The sequence below is a fragment of the Cebidichthys violaceus genome, unplaced genomic scaffold (genome assembly GCF_023349555.1).
Source record: "Cebidichthys violaceus isolate CVI_PGR_0920_01 unplaced genomic scaffold, fCebVio1.0.p SCAF_14, whole genome shotgun sequence".
Taxonomy (NCBI): Eukaryota; Metazoa; Chordata; class Actinopteri; order Perciformes; family Stichaeidae; genus Cebidichthys; species Cebidichthys violaceus.
In genome coordinates this window covers 13,247,416-13,262,608 of record NW_027176307.1, presented here as the reverse complement: position 1 = coordinate 13,262,608, position 15,193 = coordinate 13,247,416, and the positions used below count along the sequence as shown (strand labels likewise).

General features: G+C 44.8%; 1 protein-coding gene across 2 annotated transcripts in view; it reads left to right on the top strand.

The window, feature by feature from the left end:
* The first annotated feature begins 2,909 nt into the window (after positions 1–2,909).
* Positions 2,910–15,193, top strand: part of evlb (Enah/Vasp-like b) — a 45,919-nt gene continuing 33,635 nt past the window's right edge. Inside the window, exon 1 of one of the 2 annotated variants that reach the window (XM_068708979.1) lies at positions 2,910–3,395. In XM_068708979.1, the coding sequence (XP_068565080.1) occupies positions 3,391–3,395 (5 nt within the window). In that variant the 5' untranslated portion in view covers positions 2,910–3,390. Of the gene's footprint in view, positions 3,396–4,189; positions 4,270–15,193 lie in introns of those variants that run through there. The other variant, XM_068708978.1, reaches the window with a different exon arrangement.

The following is a 15,193-nucleotide window of genomic DNA, read 5'->3' as shown; positions in this document are numbered from 1 at the left end:
GTTCAGGACAAACAATAAAAAAAAAGAAGAAGCTGTGATACTAAGGGGATGACTTTTCCTTGTGTTAGTGTGTGAGTGTGTGCAGGGGGTTTGGGGGTTATGAGTGGCTGCTGCCTAATTGACCCGACTGACTGAAGAGTACTTTATATTCCGGCAGGGATCCTGTTACACTGTGCGCAGCACTTTCCTGTCATGGTTTAGTTCAATCAGCCACTTGGAAGAGCAAGAAAAGTGCAGTCGCCCTCAGTCGGACGTCGCAGTCGTTCTCTGACGACGGGGGGAAAACGGCCGTTCACACAGTCACTGCGGGGGAATAACTGGCCACTGAACATCTTTGATGAGCAGGAAATTGCTGAAAATCACACGCCGTGACCTTTTCAGTTGCGTAAACAGTGAAAGGGAGACTTGTGGAAAATGTTTGAGCCGTGCCATTGCGCAACATTTTTTCCACTCCCACTGCGAAAACAGTTTGGGCCATTACTTAATAATAAGAGTTCCCTAATCCAAAAGAATTTTTTGAGTGATTTTGTTTTTGCTAAAAGATGCGACTCGTCTGCTCCTCTCTTCTGTAAACGTTTCCATTTTTAATGTGAACATATACCAGACTTGTGTTTTCATGTATAAACATCCTGTAAACCCAACTCATTACTTTTTTTTCCAGGCTTCCTCAGACACTCACTCATATTCCACATAAGGACTTTTATCTTTCCGTATTGTTGGACTTCCCTGAATAACAACATACTTCCATCGCTACAATCGACATCTACGCTATTGTTATTATTCAAAAGAATCATAGAAGGGCCTCAATAAGTTTGATAACACTGCATGGATTTTAATTTAATGCATCTCAACTTAAAACTTCTATGAAATTTGTACATTTTCATCAATCTTTGTATTACTGCTTCGATGTAACCCTGATGAATTATGCACTTTTATGTTTCTTTATCTTTAATCCTCGTTTCAAGTCTGACTATTGATATCTAATCGGAGAGTATCTTAGGCCATCTTTGACTTCTAACCTCTCCTGCAAAATATTATCTTTTTAGATACATGTTTATGTGCAATAATCAAATATAAATACAAACAAGCTGAACTTTTTTTGGATTTCACTCCAATAAAGCTCGAGTCAAAAGCTGAGTAAAGGTCATCGCAGCCTCAGCGCCCTCCTGTGGAGATAAAGACCTAAACAGGGTCAGCAGAGTAATATATTACGGATATTCAAGTTGCGCTATTAAAATATAAGTTCATTCAAAACACAAGCTGTGGTTTTCATGATCACCAAGCCAACATGTGGCCGGTCTCACCTAGAAGTCTTCACCAAACCACAGTGGAATCTCATGTGCTCTTTAGAAGCCAGGAGGACCTCTGCTGGTGAGACAGCAGATTGCTGTTAGTCAAAGCCTGCATTAACATTAAAGAGAGCCGTGGGATATTTACCGGCTGTATTCATTATTAAAATCTAAAGAGAGAAACTACATTTAAATATATTTTCTTATGTAAAATCTCTTGTTTGCATGTGCTTCATGTCTTGTGCAAGTGTGCAAACTCGGTGTGATGTAATCCACAGGAAGTGGTGTGCAGGATATTTAGGTGTGATGTACAAGATGTACAATGTGGCTTCAATCTTTAAAGTTCTTAATGCAAACACACACACACACACACACACACACACACACACACACACACACACACACACACACACACACACACACACATCTGTGGCTGCACCATGTCAAACACACAGCACTAATGTAACAATAACAAATAGTCTTTAAGGAAGCCTCAGATGAACTCAGGTCCTCGGTGGGGATTTGACTGAGCCCGTCTGTCCTCCATGAGAGGAGGCAGCAGCTGTTGCAGACAGAGACAGATGTTAGCTGGTCGACAGGTGTGTGTGTGTGTGTGTGTGTGTGTGTGTGTGTGTGCGCGCGCTACATACACTCTGCCTCTCTGTCCTTTTGTATACAGTATCACATTCTGTCTGTTTTACACATGAAACACTGTACACATCTGTACAGCAGTGTGTAGTACAACTTAAAGGGACAGTTCACCCCAGAGCCTGTTGTGCTGTTATATCCTTCTAGGTTGTTTTGGTTTGAGTTTCCTAGTTTTGGAGGTATCGGCTGTAGAGACGTCTGCCTTCTCTCCAATATAGTTGGACAATGTCACACTCGGCTTTATGGAGCTCAAAGCTGTAGACCTTGACGTGAGCAGTTATAATGGAGGAACTCTGGTACATGAAACTGCTCACATCAAGGTCTTTGGATTATCTTGAGTAACCGGGTCATGATTCCTGGAAGGAGACACTGCTGTTGAGGTTCTCAGATGTATTGTTTGGTCGATAACTCAAACACTTGGCAACTCACACACAAAATACAATCTAGATTGACAAATAACACGACAGGTAAGAGGGGAAAGTTTGATTTGGGGGGGGGGGGTGAACTGTCCCTTTAAGCTAGAAAGTTCAGAATTATAGGTTTAGTTTAGTTAAACTCAGTGAATTAACATATCATGAAAGGAAAATGTTCACTGAAGTGTTCAACTTGTTCTATCAGATGAAAGGAAATAGCAAACACACACACACACACACACACACACACACACACACACACACACACACACACACACACACACACACCCACACACACAAACAAACTAAAACTCCGTAGGGTCTTAAAGGCTTAAAAGTATTTGTGGTATTTTAATCATATCACTAATATTCCTGTGAAACCCTTAATTGTTTTGCAGTGGAATATAAAATAATATAAAAACAATTGTACAACAGTGTGAGTGATATTTTTCTTTTTAAATCATTATGACGAGACACGACGATGTGCGTTTGTTTTCTATACCTGCCTGCACGGTAGCTGCACGACCAGACCGAGGGCGCCACCGTGCAGCAAAACCAACCGAGCCGTGAATATCTGAGCAGCCTGCTCGCGCCCTCTCCCCGTGCAGCCTCCCAGTGGTCGAAGGGAGGAAAAGATGGCACCTCAGAAGCCGCTGTCAGCCACTCCGCCCGGCTTCTCGTCCTGCGGACAGCGGCGTGCTTCCCTCTGAAATGGCCTCGACCGAACCGCCAGCCGCCTGACACGACACCGGAGAATATTTATTTTTTCATTTTTTTAAAGACAGACCTGAAAACTGTGGCCATCCGTGTAGCATTTTCCACACCCTGTCGCCTTTTTTTTTCCCCCCACCCTCAACATCTGCACACCGAGCCGGCTGCAAGGCTTCGCTGGCAGCATCGCTGTTCTGATTAAAACAGCCAGAGGTGCTGCTGCTGGATCTGGTTTTTTATTTTCATTTTTTTACTGGAACTCAAGGACAAAGCACTGAACACACAGAAAACACCTTATTCATCTCCTTCAAACGGGACAGGAGGGGAGGATGAGGTAAGCAGACGCACGTTTTGCTCGTTTGCTGCACATTAAAGCGCAGATTCCACTGCGCGTTATTATGGGATATTAAAGGATATGGCGAGATACGACCAAAAACACCCCATTAACGAGCACACTGTTGGTTTTTATTGGCGCAGTTTTATTCAGAAGGCCCGTGATGTGCATGTCACCGCAGCGCGAAAAGGTGTATCTCGGGGGGGGCCACGCGCCTCTACCGACCGGCGGGTCACCTGTAGGCCGACAGGTGAACGTCTAAAGAGGTGCGGCTGCTCTCAGATCAGCACATTGAGACAACAGTGTTTGATGAATCCGGCTAACATCTTCTGACTCCAGCTCGCGCTGTGATGTGTCACGTGGAAGGTTGTCTGCGGGGGGTGTAAAGGGGGGGGGGGGGGTGTTGTCATGGAAACCAGACTACACGTGCAGGAATTCTTCTTCTCCTCCTTAGTTGCGACACATATAATCCGATCCAATGTGTTTAATCTTTCTTTATTTTTTTTAAGCACAGCCTATGCATGTTGAAGCCCACACACGCGCGCACACACCTTCCCAGCTGGGAACCAATCAGCTGAGAGTATTCACTTACGGGCATCCAGACACACAGCTGTCTAAAGGAGACGCACAGCACTGGTTTTACTGGCTGACTGCAGGAGCCAATCGGGTGAAGCGTTACTGGCAGGGGCCCAGCCGGGCAGCCAATCAGCGGCGAGTCTGCCTGTGCTCCACGGTTTTGTGGGGGCGGGGCACCGGCGGTTGGCACAGGTTCACCGTGAACAGGAGGAATCCAAAGCTGCCACTAAATGCTGTTGGCTCTGAAATCTGTGAATGAGTGTTTGTCCCAAGGTCAGAGTGGGATTTCGTCGACATGGTATGTTAGTGTCTCTTTTAACGAGCTCCCCCTCACACGCTCGTTGCTTTTCTCCGTGCTGCTGCTCTCCCTATAGCTCTGTCCTAACATGCACTCAAATGGCCTGACATGTGCCTTTGAGCAAGGCTCTTTATCCTCAGGTACGCTGGTACTGCAGCCTGTATGGAAGCTGGTAAACTAGCCAGATCACTTACTTCATAATACACAAACTACATTTTTTTGCATCAACAGAAAATGATAAAAGACATTAATTGACTTGCTCTTTGAGCTCAATAATGTGTTGGTAGCAGTGCTTCCTGGACTCAGTGGAGTTTGTTTGAGGTGTCGCAAGACAAATTCCAAAGCCCCCTCTTTTAAACAATTAAAATGCTTTTATCGTAAAGTCACGTGAGACCTAAAAAAAACATTTGGCGCATTTCGGCATCAAACATTCGTCAGGGAGTCAAAAACATGCTCTGATATGTTCTGTGAGCTGTTGTACCGCCATCCAAAATGTGTTTTATTTGTAATTTCCCTGTCCTCCATTTCCTTTGTGCATTGCATTATGGGACACTAGCGTACGCCAGCAACACAGTCAAATCTTCTGTGCTTCCCAACACTCATACTACCAAACTATTAAGTGTGCCAGAAAAAAGACTTAGCATGTCCCAATAAAATAGAAGTTTGAATGCAATACATAAAAAAAAAAAAAAACGTTTAGTGCATGCTGCAGCTGCCTTTGTAAAGTGTGTACTATTGCATGCAGTATGCATTTGATTGGGTACTACTTGGGTACTAGTTTGTCGTTATATTGCACTTATATATAGATATATGATATATGTGGGTCAGAATAGCCAGAAAAGCATGCTGACTCGCATACTGCTAGATGCAGCCGGATGTAGTGAAACATTCTGGTATTTTTAGCACACTGGATGTGACGTACTATGTATTGGAACTAAATCTTATTCATACTAAATAGTACTGTATGGGTATTGGAACGCACAGTTTCTAAGAAGAACTGCAGTATGTGCTAAAAGTAAAAAGTATGCAATTTTCAAAGCAGTTTGCCTCTTCTAGAGTCGGGTTTTGTCTCGGCAGCGGAGGTTTTGTTTGATGTGAACCGGCCTGACGAGCTGTCTGCTGATACACGAGTCGTATTAGCGTTTACCTGACAGCCACATCGATGCTCAGCTGTGATTCTGTGCTGTACAGAGGTGCTCTGTAGGTGGCAACATAGACTGTGACTGAACGCGACAAGCCAGCGCTTCATTCAGTTTGGGTGCATGTGAGTGTCTCTGCCTGTGGCCCGTTTGTATCTCCCTCCGTCCGTTTTGCGTGTGTGACTTGTGTGTGTGTGTGTGTGTGTGTGTGTGTGTGTGTGTGTGTCTGTCTGTCACTATAGTATGTTTGTAGGACACAAACAGCTGTTCAGTGCTTCGATCTGATGCGCATTGATCTCAGTGCTGTGAGCTGCAGCTCACACATGCATGACTCAAGGTCAGATAGACGGAAGCATCAAAGCAAACTGCAGAAAGTAAAGTTGTCTTTAAGTTCAGTAATTCATTATGATAATGAGTTGTCTTTCAGTGGAATCGTGATGAATATCTATCAGGATATATCAAATATATGATTGATAATAACAAGCACATACTAACTCAAATTTGTCAGAAAAAATCGGATTATTTAGCACTCAAGTTTTTAATTAATTTAGAAAATACTCATTTAATTTTTAGTATTTAATGTACATAAGAGTAAAACCATGTGGTTATTTCATATAGACTATTTATTTATTTATTGAATCACCAGAAAACCTGCTATACCATGATAACCATTGATATCGAGATATGAAATAAGTTGCCTCATTAAGCACTGCGTCATGTGTTTTTTAAAGGACACGCGTCATTGCCAGGCTTTAGATTTAATATCAGCACGTCATCGATAATCCCGCTTTTGCTTTTAAACAGCAAAATGAACAGCCATTTTTCATATATCATCTTACATCAACGTTTTGAAAATCCAGCAAGTGTTCATGCTTGATGAATCTGTACGTCTAATCCTGTCTGGGCTTTTCCTAATTCAATTACGGAGCGAGTCAAAAGCTCGAAACCAACACAGTATCCGCTTCTCATTCGTCAAGATTAGACGTAAGAGGTTCAGTTATCTCCAGCGGTGGAGCGGTTTAAGGTGCTGCAGGTTTCTGGGCGGAAAAGAAAAGCCGGGATTGGTGATTCTAGTCTCTGTGGAGCCTGGATGTCTGATTCCTTTTATCTTTGCAGTGTCCTTCTCCGTCTCTCCCACTTAGACTGTAGAGACAGTAGCCTCTCCTCTGCCTTAGTCTGCTGGTCTGACACAACACCATTAATCACAGCCTGGCATGTCTGTAGACTTTGACTGATCGATCGCTTAAGTCTTGTATCAAGCTGCTCTTCTCAGTTTTCACATTTCATATTTTGGGGGTTTTGAACTGTTGGTCAGACAAAACAAGTCATTTGAAGCCCCACTGCTCAAACTGAATTGGAGACTTTTTTTGTACTGTAATGAGTAGGAACTTCTAACTGGTTATGAAACAGTCTCAATTGAATCCTGATCCCTCTATATGACTGACATAAGTAAACCAGAATAACAGTGAGAAGATTGGCTATTTCTATATCGTGATTCTTAAGGCTCGTCATCGGTGCCACCGGGTCGGATTCCATGAGAAATCCTGCAGGTTCACCAGAATCTCATTCAGCTCAGAGTCAAGCGGGGCCTCCGGCAGCGACCAGCCCACCGCGGACAGACCCAGATCCGGCTTTGCTGCCGACTTCGACCTGCAGATGGAGAGGGAGGAAGAGAGGGAGGAGGAGAGGGACGAAGAGAGGGAGGAGGAGAGGGAGGAAGAGAGGGAGGAAGAGAGGGAGGAAGAGAGGGAGGAGGAGAGGGAGGAGGAGAGGGACGAAGAGAGGGAGGAAGAGAGGGAGGAAGAGAGGGAGGAAGAGAAGGAGGAAGAGGAGGAGAGGGAGGAGAGGGAGGAGGAGAGGGAGGAAGAGAGGGAGGAGGAGAGGGAGGAAGACACGGAGGAGGAGAGGGAGGAGGAGAGGGAGGAAGAGAGGGAGGAGAGGGAGGAGGAGAGGGAGGAAGAGAGGGAGGAAGAGAAGGAGGAGAGGGAGGAGGAGAGGGAGGAAGACAGGGAGGAGGAGAGGGAGGAGGAGAGGGAGGAAGAATGGTGGGAGGTGACCTTTGAACCCGGCAGCAGCATCTCCTCCTTTGGCCAGGAGACGACACCACGCTGCTGGAGACCCAGGCTCATATTGCTGGGTCTGCTAGAGGGGAGGGAGGCACGGGGGAACCAGAACCAGGACTGAGCGGGGCAGCCTGTCAGACCCCCGCTGCATTAAAATGAGAGGTTTTCTAAAGGGACTCTGGTGCTCGGAAACACTACCGCTTTTGTCCACAAGGACCGCCACAAAATCAACAATAAAAGAAAGTTCCTTGTAGTAACTTTAACCGTCAGCTTATGCAAATGACCAGAGATGTGATGCGCTGCAGATAATTCACACATACTGGGTCACCGCTTTGGCTAAGTTCTGCTGAGGTGAATTCTTGCCTAGCTGTGTTCTGTAACTACAGATGACGGCCTCGTCCGTTCACTTGCGACTGATCATGAAGTGTGACAGCAGAGATTGACGTGCGGCCCCTCCCCCGCGGCCCTCGGTGGCCTCCCACCATCGCCAGCACCACCATCGGAGCGTTTTCATTACGCTCTGAAAGTGAAGTGTGGGCTTTTTATCGATCCGGCATCGTCACTGCTGCCCGACGCGTATTGACGGGCGCGGTCGGTGGTCTGCGTGTGACCCACATGAATACCAGCATTAATAGTTAATGCGTGCCGAATTAATGCGGGACAAGGGCGACCACATAGAAGTGAAAGGGAACGCATCACTTCCTATTGCACTGAAGGTGTGTTTTAAGAGGAATGTGCTTCAAAGAGAGGGGGGGCACAACACACCCACACCCACACTGTAAACTAATATTGTGTGCATCTGGTGCCTGCCCTGAAATAAATCATAATATCTGGGTTCATGGTGTTTGCCTTTAATGTCCCCCAGCCGTACCAGAGAGTCACGACTATCACAGGAGGTCAGATTTCTCTCGCGGTGCACAGCTGCGCGCTTTGAAGCCGCACAGGTGTGCATTCTTTTGACATTTTCTTCCAGAGATGTTGGAAATTCTGACATATTTTCAAGGCTATCGACGACGCGGTCATCTAATGTTTCCCCTCAGCATGGTAACCTGTTTATGATCCTAAAAATAGGTTTTAACATCGGTGTTCATAAAACGCCACCTGGTGAATAGTTTAAAGCTGCTGTGGGGAATGGTTTTTGTGTGAGTAATGGATCAAATGAGCCCACAGATGATTTTCACCCCTCAGCTTTACAGATGTTGTTGTTGTTGTTTTGTTTAGCAGCAGCAGCTAAAGAGACAAATAGTTCTCTGTTTAAGTGAATATAATATAATAGAGAGAGTTGATATTGGACTTGCATGCAGGTGGTCACAAACATTACTCTAAATAAATGCTAACGTTGCTGTTTATCTGCTGGATGTGTAGATTATCTATAAGTTAATGTAGGTTAATTAACGAGGAGATTTCTATTTTGACAAATATTGACTTCCGCTATCAATTATTGTTCACCACTAGCTTTTACATGTGGAACACTTGCAGCTAAAATAAATAGTTTCATAATTTTCATGGGTTAACAGTTACAATTAACTCCAGCAGCACTTTTATCATAAAGGAAAAACTTTTAAAATATTCTATATTCTACTCGTGTTTTATTCTTCTTCATGCTCCTTGGAAGTACGTGACGTTAGAAACAACTCACTCTGCTTTTAAAGTTACAGTTTATCAGAAGTAAAGCTTTTAGACTACACTTATAGATACTAGTTGCTCAATTCTGTACCCTAAAAAATCTGAATATATATACTACAGTAATGGTAAATATGTTTAGAAAGAAACCTAATGTGACACAGATTGTGAGTCGGTATCGGCCTCGACATCGGTGCGTCTCTAATAACTGAGAAACTTTCAGTGACGGTGATCTGTTTCTCAAAATCTGCCCATGGCATGAATACAATATTTGGTTATGTTGAGGCAATTCAAAGCACTTGGTTATGGTTATGGAAAGACCGTGGTATTGCTTAAACACTGTAAAAAATGACTTTGTGCAGAACAAGAACATAGTACTTTGTGCAATGGACATTTTTTTTGCCACTGATGTCAGTGAAAACTGCAGTCAGGTTCAAATTTAGTATTTAAGCTTTGTGTTCTAAGCAGAAATGCGATGCTTTTATTTGCTGTCATCAACTTCTCATTCATTTTGCTCCATTTTAAGCCAATTTCTATGAAAAATATCCACTCAATGTGGCAAAAATCAGGAACGCACAGACATCTGTGGCGCTAGAATAGTGAAAAGTGTCTCTGCCTGCATGAGGAACATTAATGGACTTGGGATATATTTGCATATCGCAGAAGCTGTAGTTTACGGACGGCCCCAAAGCTGCAGCCACATCACACGTGTGAGCAACAACGCTGCGCATTTGTCTTAATGCAGTGGGACAAACGCGACACAAAATGGAGAGGGATGTTGCACACATCCAGTGTCAGGTGCGAGGTCACGTGTCCCGTCTCTGTTGGGAATCTTTGTAATAACACAGTGCATTCTGGGTGACAGCAGTGCGGCGCGTGAGTCATCATTATGCACACGGAGGCGTCACAGGGCAGAGCGCTGAAGCTGATCTGCACAGACGTGTGCTTGTGTGTGTTTGAGAGAGAGAGAGAGAGAGAGAGAGAGAGAGAGAGAGAGAGAGAGAGAGGTAATCAAATCTTTGTGAATGAGAGGGAAATCACTCCCTCCTCCTCCTCCTCTCCCCCGCTCTGTCTCCCCTCCCCCCCCTCCCCCTCTGGATCTCCTCTGCCAGCTCCCATCGGCGTGTGGCGTAATTAAAACGATCGGCTGATGTGAGGCAGACGCATTCTTTGCAGCTGAAATTCGACCCGCGGGCCGGCGAGGATGAGCTAACAGTCGGAGATCTCTGACCCCCCTCCTCCGTCACACCTCTCACACTCCATTTAATCCCTTTCCTTTCTCCACCTTCGCCCCACCTTGTATGGCGTGACCGCATACAGGTGGACTGTGGGCGTTTTTTTTGTGGGGATGAAGGGACTGAGGAGTCAGAGTGGATCATGCGGGGCATGCGACTGGGTCGCTGTGCGGCATGCATTTGGGCGGCGACACATTTCATTTGTTTGTTTTGACTCCGGCACAGTGGATTAGAACTGAAACGATGGCAGTGAGGTCAGAGGGCGTGCACTCGGCTTTAATTCAAGGGAGTTCATGTCTATGTTGGCGGAACTGTGCAGGAATTGTTGCCACTTTTATTCCCTTCATTTTAGGGCCGCTCAAGTGTTTCCGATGGGGTTTCAACGACATTCAGTGAACTCATTAAAGCGTTTGTTGTTGTCTCTCAATCATCACCATCATGAGGCGTAAAAAAAATTGGAACGACTCAATCAGAGACGTTGTCAAAAGAAATAGTCTTGAAATGCAATTTATGTATCTGTTAATGGAATAGTTGCAAAAGTGCAGAAAATACCTTTTAGCAGGTAAAATCGTGCACTTTAACTCATTTCCACCACAAAGCTCCATCACATGTCTGTCCTCTCCTCACTCACTCACTCACTCACTCACTGACTCACTCACTCCGTCATGCTTTGTGCTTGCCGTGGTGACGTAGGTGCGAGGTGTTCGCGCTGGAAAATGACATCATAATGGCTTTCGCGTTGATAGGAAAGGCGTCGCAAGTTATTGAATAAAGGAAATAAAAAAAGTCCATAAAAATGAGATATGAGTTTGCAGTTCATTACAATTCCTCCGCGGTCGGTTTAATGGCGTTTTGCCGGTTACACTCGTTGACTTCTTGCTTCTTCTCAGTACATTTTGCTTGTGCGCTCTGACGTTTCAGAATAAAAATAAAAACACCTCTTAACATGTGATAATGTGTCATATTCAGCTTTTGGGACTTATTTTTCAGAAAACAAGAAAAAAATGCCGCTTTTCCCCCCTAACTGTAGAGAGCCAATTTGACAATTGGTAAGAACAATGTATGCTAATAGCCAGGTTGTTACAGTAGCACTGTCTCTCAAACACACACAGTCAAACATGTAGACACACACGGTAGAAACGGAGGTGTGTAGCTTTGAAGATTAGAATCTGCTGCTGGAGCCTAACCTGAGAGAGAGAGAGAGAGAGAGAGAGAGAGAGAGAGAGAGAGAGAGAGAGAGAGAGAGAGAGAGAGAGAGAGAGAGAGAGAGAGAGAGAGAGAGAGAGAGAGAGAGAGAGAGAGAGAGAGAGAGAGATGGGGGATGGGTGTATACTGTAGAGGCTGGATGTCCTTTCACCCTTCCTGTTCTGCCTCTCCTCTCTTCTCTCCCCCCTGTTTCCCTCCCCCTCGCTCTTGCCAAGCATTTAACGCTCTCTACCTGCCTGTCCATCTGTCTGCTCCTCTGACCCCTCCCCCCCCTCCTTCCACCTTGTTACTCCACCTCCCTCATTACACGTTTGTTGTGAAATCACTCCTCCTCTCCTCCCCATCTGTGATCGCTGTGTGTGTTTTTTTTCCTCCTGTTTTCTGCCCGCGATGCTCAGATAAGGACCTGGAGGAGGCCTCCACTGTGTTCATTGGGACAACTAGAAAGTCCTCCTCTTCTTCAAGGAGAGATGAAGGAAGAATGTCTCCAGCAGGAGTTACTGTTCGGCCGGCGAGCATTCTTTCTCTGCCTGTCCGTAAAAATAATCGATTCATGCTTTCATATCAAAGCGCTGCCTCCGTCTGTGTCAAAGTCAGTGAACCAGAAAAAGAGTTTAAGAGAAAGGGACGGCGTGCTAAAGTTTAATTTGGAAAGAATGTCGTTTATTGATTGAACTGTCGTCTGAATGGATACACACGGGTGACTGTGGAAGTTCATGGAGCCTATAAATCGAGCTGAAACTCCACAATAAACATCCCTGAAAACAAGGGATTTTGTGTCATATTCAGACTTTTTGGGACTTATTTATCACAAAACCAGAAAAATGAATCAATTTATTTACGGTGCAATTTGTCTTGTTTCAAGGATATCTCAGCCATTGTTGCCGTTATGACGTACGAGACAGACAAAGACAGACGGGTGCGCTTGTATCCGGAACCTTGGTATCACTTTTGATACCAAACCCTGTCCTTCGAACGTCACGTCAATCACAAAAACCTCCTTTCATCTCAAAAACATCGGCCGTCTCCGCGCCTCCATCAACGCTCCTCCATCACCTCTCGACTGGACTGCTGCTACAGCATCCTGTACGGCTCACCCACCAAAATCATCAACAACCTGCAATCGCCGGGCTCCACAGTTCCTCGTGTTCCGGTGGAAGAGAACTGATTCAGCATTTGGGGCGCTTCATTAAGTCCTAATGAAGTAGCTGCTGTGTGAGAATATATCTTTGGCCTCACACAGCTTCTGTGACCCATTGGAGCACAGAGTGCTCTTCTGTGAACAACTGTAAACATGGCCAGTCATAACAGAAGAAAGCGTTGTGCAAAATGAATCGCACTACAGTAAGTGCAGACTGCTGCGCCGCCCTCTTTCTACCGTCTGAGAAGGAAAGATCACCTGTCTTATGTCATGCGAGTCAAAGGCCTGCTGTGATTGGTCCATCGTGTAGTCTGCTGCATCGACCCTTCTACAGTTACCTAAGTGTGCGGATACAGTTTGGCAACGGAAATAGAGAGTGCAATAGCTTGTCGGGGTTTGTAAGGGCATCACCCAACAAAGACGGTAAATGCAACATAAGCACATTTACTTTCCAGGTCTGTGTGCTATGAGTGAGTGAGTGAGTGAGTGAGTGAATGGAATACATAGCAAGTGGCCTAATATCCTGTAGCCAAGGCTTTAACCCTAAACCCTCAGGGACTTATCTGACGTCACCTGGTAAATGGTTGAGTGCGGGAGGCTGTAAGGGCTTGAAATGGTGTAAATACGAACGGGACAGCACTTAGCATGACAACGTCATATCATGTTCCCGGCTTCTGCCTCACGAGATGAGTTATTTGTCAAATAATCTATTTACTCGTTTTTTTGTCGAAACAGCTTTAATAACAAAATGAAAAGAAATGGTTGGTGAACAAACCAGCTGTGTAATATAATCTCTGCTTTCATGTGTTTTTATGTGCCATCTTAATTCTTAATGATTCTGAGTGAATGTAAAATGCCAGCCTGAACACGCCGGCCTCTTTTGTTTACCTTGTTTATCCTTACGTCTCCGTGCTCCCGCTGGTAACCCCGTGTTTAACGTCGCGTTGCTATGAATTGTGGGTAATCCCCTCTGGCAAAGTCTGCAGAAATGCGGACTGGCGGAAAGTGTTTTCAAAGGGCTGAAAATGTCTGCGAGAGAGCCCTCAAACACATTTGACAGCGGGACAGACACTAAATCCTCACGGACTTCGTATCAAAGTCTGTGAGTCCGTGAGGTCGGGGATTGGGATTGGGATCCAGTGGGTAACGTTACACCGGAGAGGAATCACGAGCACGACGATCCAACTCCGTTATCTGTGGTTATTGCGTGTTGAGTATCAAACACCATGAAACTCAGAGGTTTGACTTTATTGATTTTTTTTTTTAAATGGCTGCTACAGTCCAGTGGTAGTCAACACATTTAATAGCTCACAGCCAGCCGGTGTGGTGTAGGTGTCGTCCTAAAAGCCTTCGATCAAGTTCTAAATACAAACTCAGAGCATGAGTCTAAAAAGTCACCAGTTAACACGGTCGCTCGTTAAACTTAAACACCCGTTGCTCTGAAACGGTCGTGATCTTCTCGTAATCCTGTAGAACTGCAGTCCTGTGTTGAAATATCCACTATGACACAATGAAACAACCAGACATTTTAATGATTTTAACTGTTTTAATTACATTTTTAGATCTTGTTAACTCCTCTGAATGCGTTGCCAACATGCGCATGCAATGTGAATTATGGGAAATGTAGGATCTGCCGTTTTTTGGAGCTTGGCCCGTACTGGACGGCATATCTCTGCTTCGATGTTTACAGTTCACTTTTAAATGTGAACTGCAGTACTAAATTGCTGTGGAGCTTTGATATTGTCTCATTTGTGTGAGAGGACTACATGATGCAACTCATTGCAAGCAGACATTTGCATCTAGCTTTGAGGTAAATGGGTTTTGTCTGGGGTTTGGCAAATATGTGAACTAATATGACACGGATATAAAAAAAAAAAGGATGACATTTTATTGGCACAAAGAATTGTGGCCGAACTCTACTGTCGACAGGCGAGTAACGGGACAAAATTGCAACGTCCGCTGCCGTCCACACCGATTACAGAGCAAACCATGTCATCCAACAGTTCTACAGCCGCTCCAATCAATGAAATTGCCTGCTGGCAAAACACAGCAGGACAGATGCGGGTGATGTGAGCGGGGTGAGCTAGAAAGGACAGAGGATGTACACTAAATATGGGAGGGATTTATTGGTTACAGGCAGGTTGCTGTGATGTGGAATCAACCCAGAAGATTAGTGTTATACGGCCACACACGACACTTACTGTGTATAAGTTAATCTACGAGTGTCTAGATAGACAGAGCAAGGGGACGTTAAAGAGGCAAATGTTGGCATCGCACGCTCAAATTTGGTTGCTTATTGTATATTTTATTGCGCTATTTAATTAAATTCAATTTCACAGTTTATTCAGCCTCAGATATATCCTTCCAACTATGTAACTGTGCACAGCCAAGTGAGCCACAAGTTCAAACAAAGGGATAAATTGCTTTTTCTCCACCTGTGTCCCTGCAAGTGAACATCCAGTAAAAGCTGACTGTGTGTGTGTGTGTGTGTGTGTGTGTGTGTGTGTGTGTGTGTGT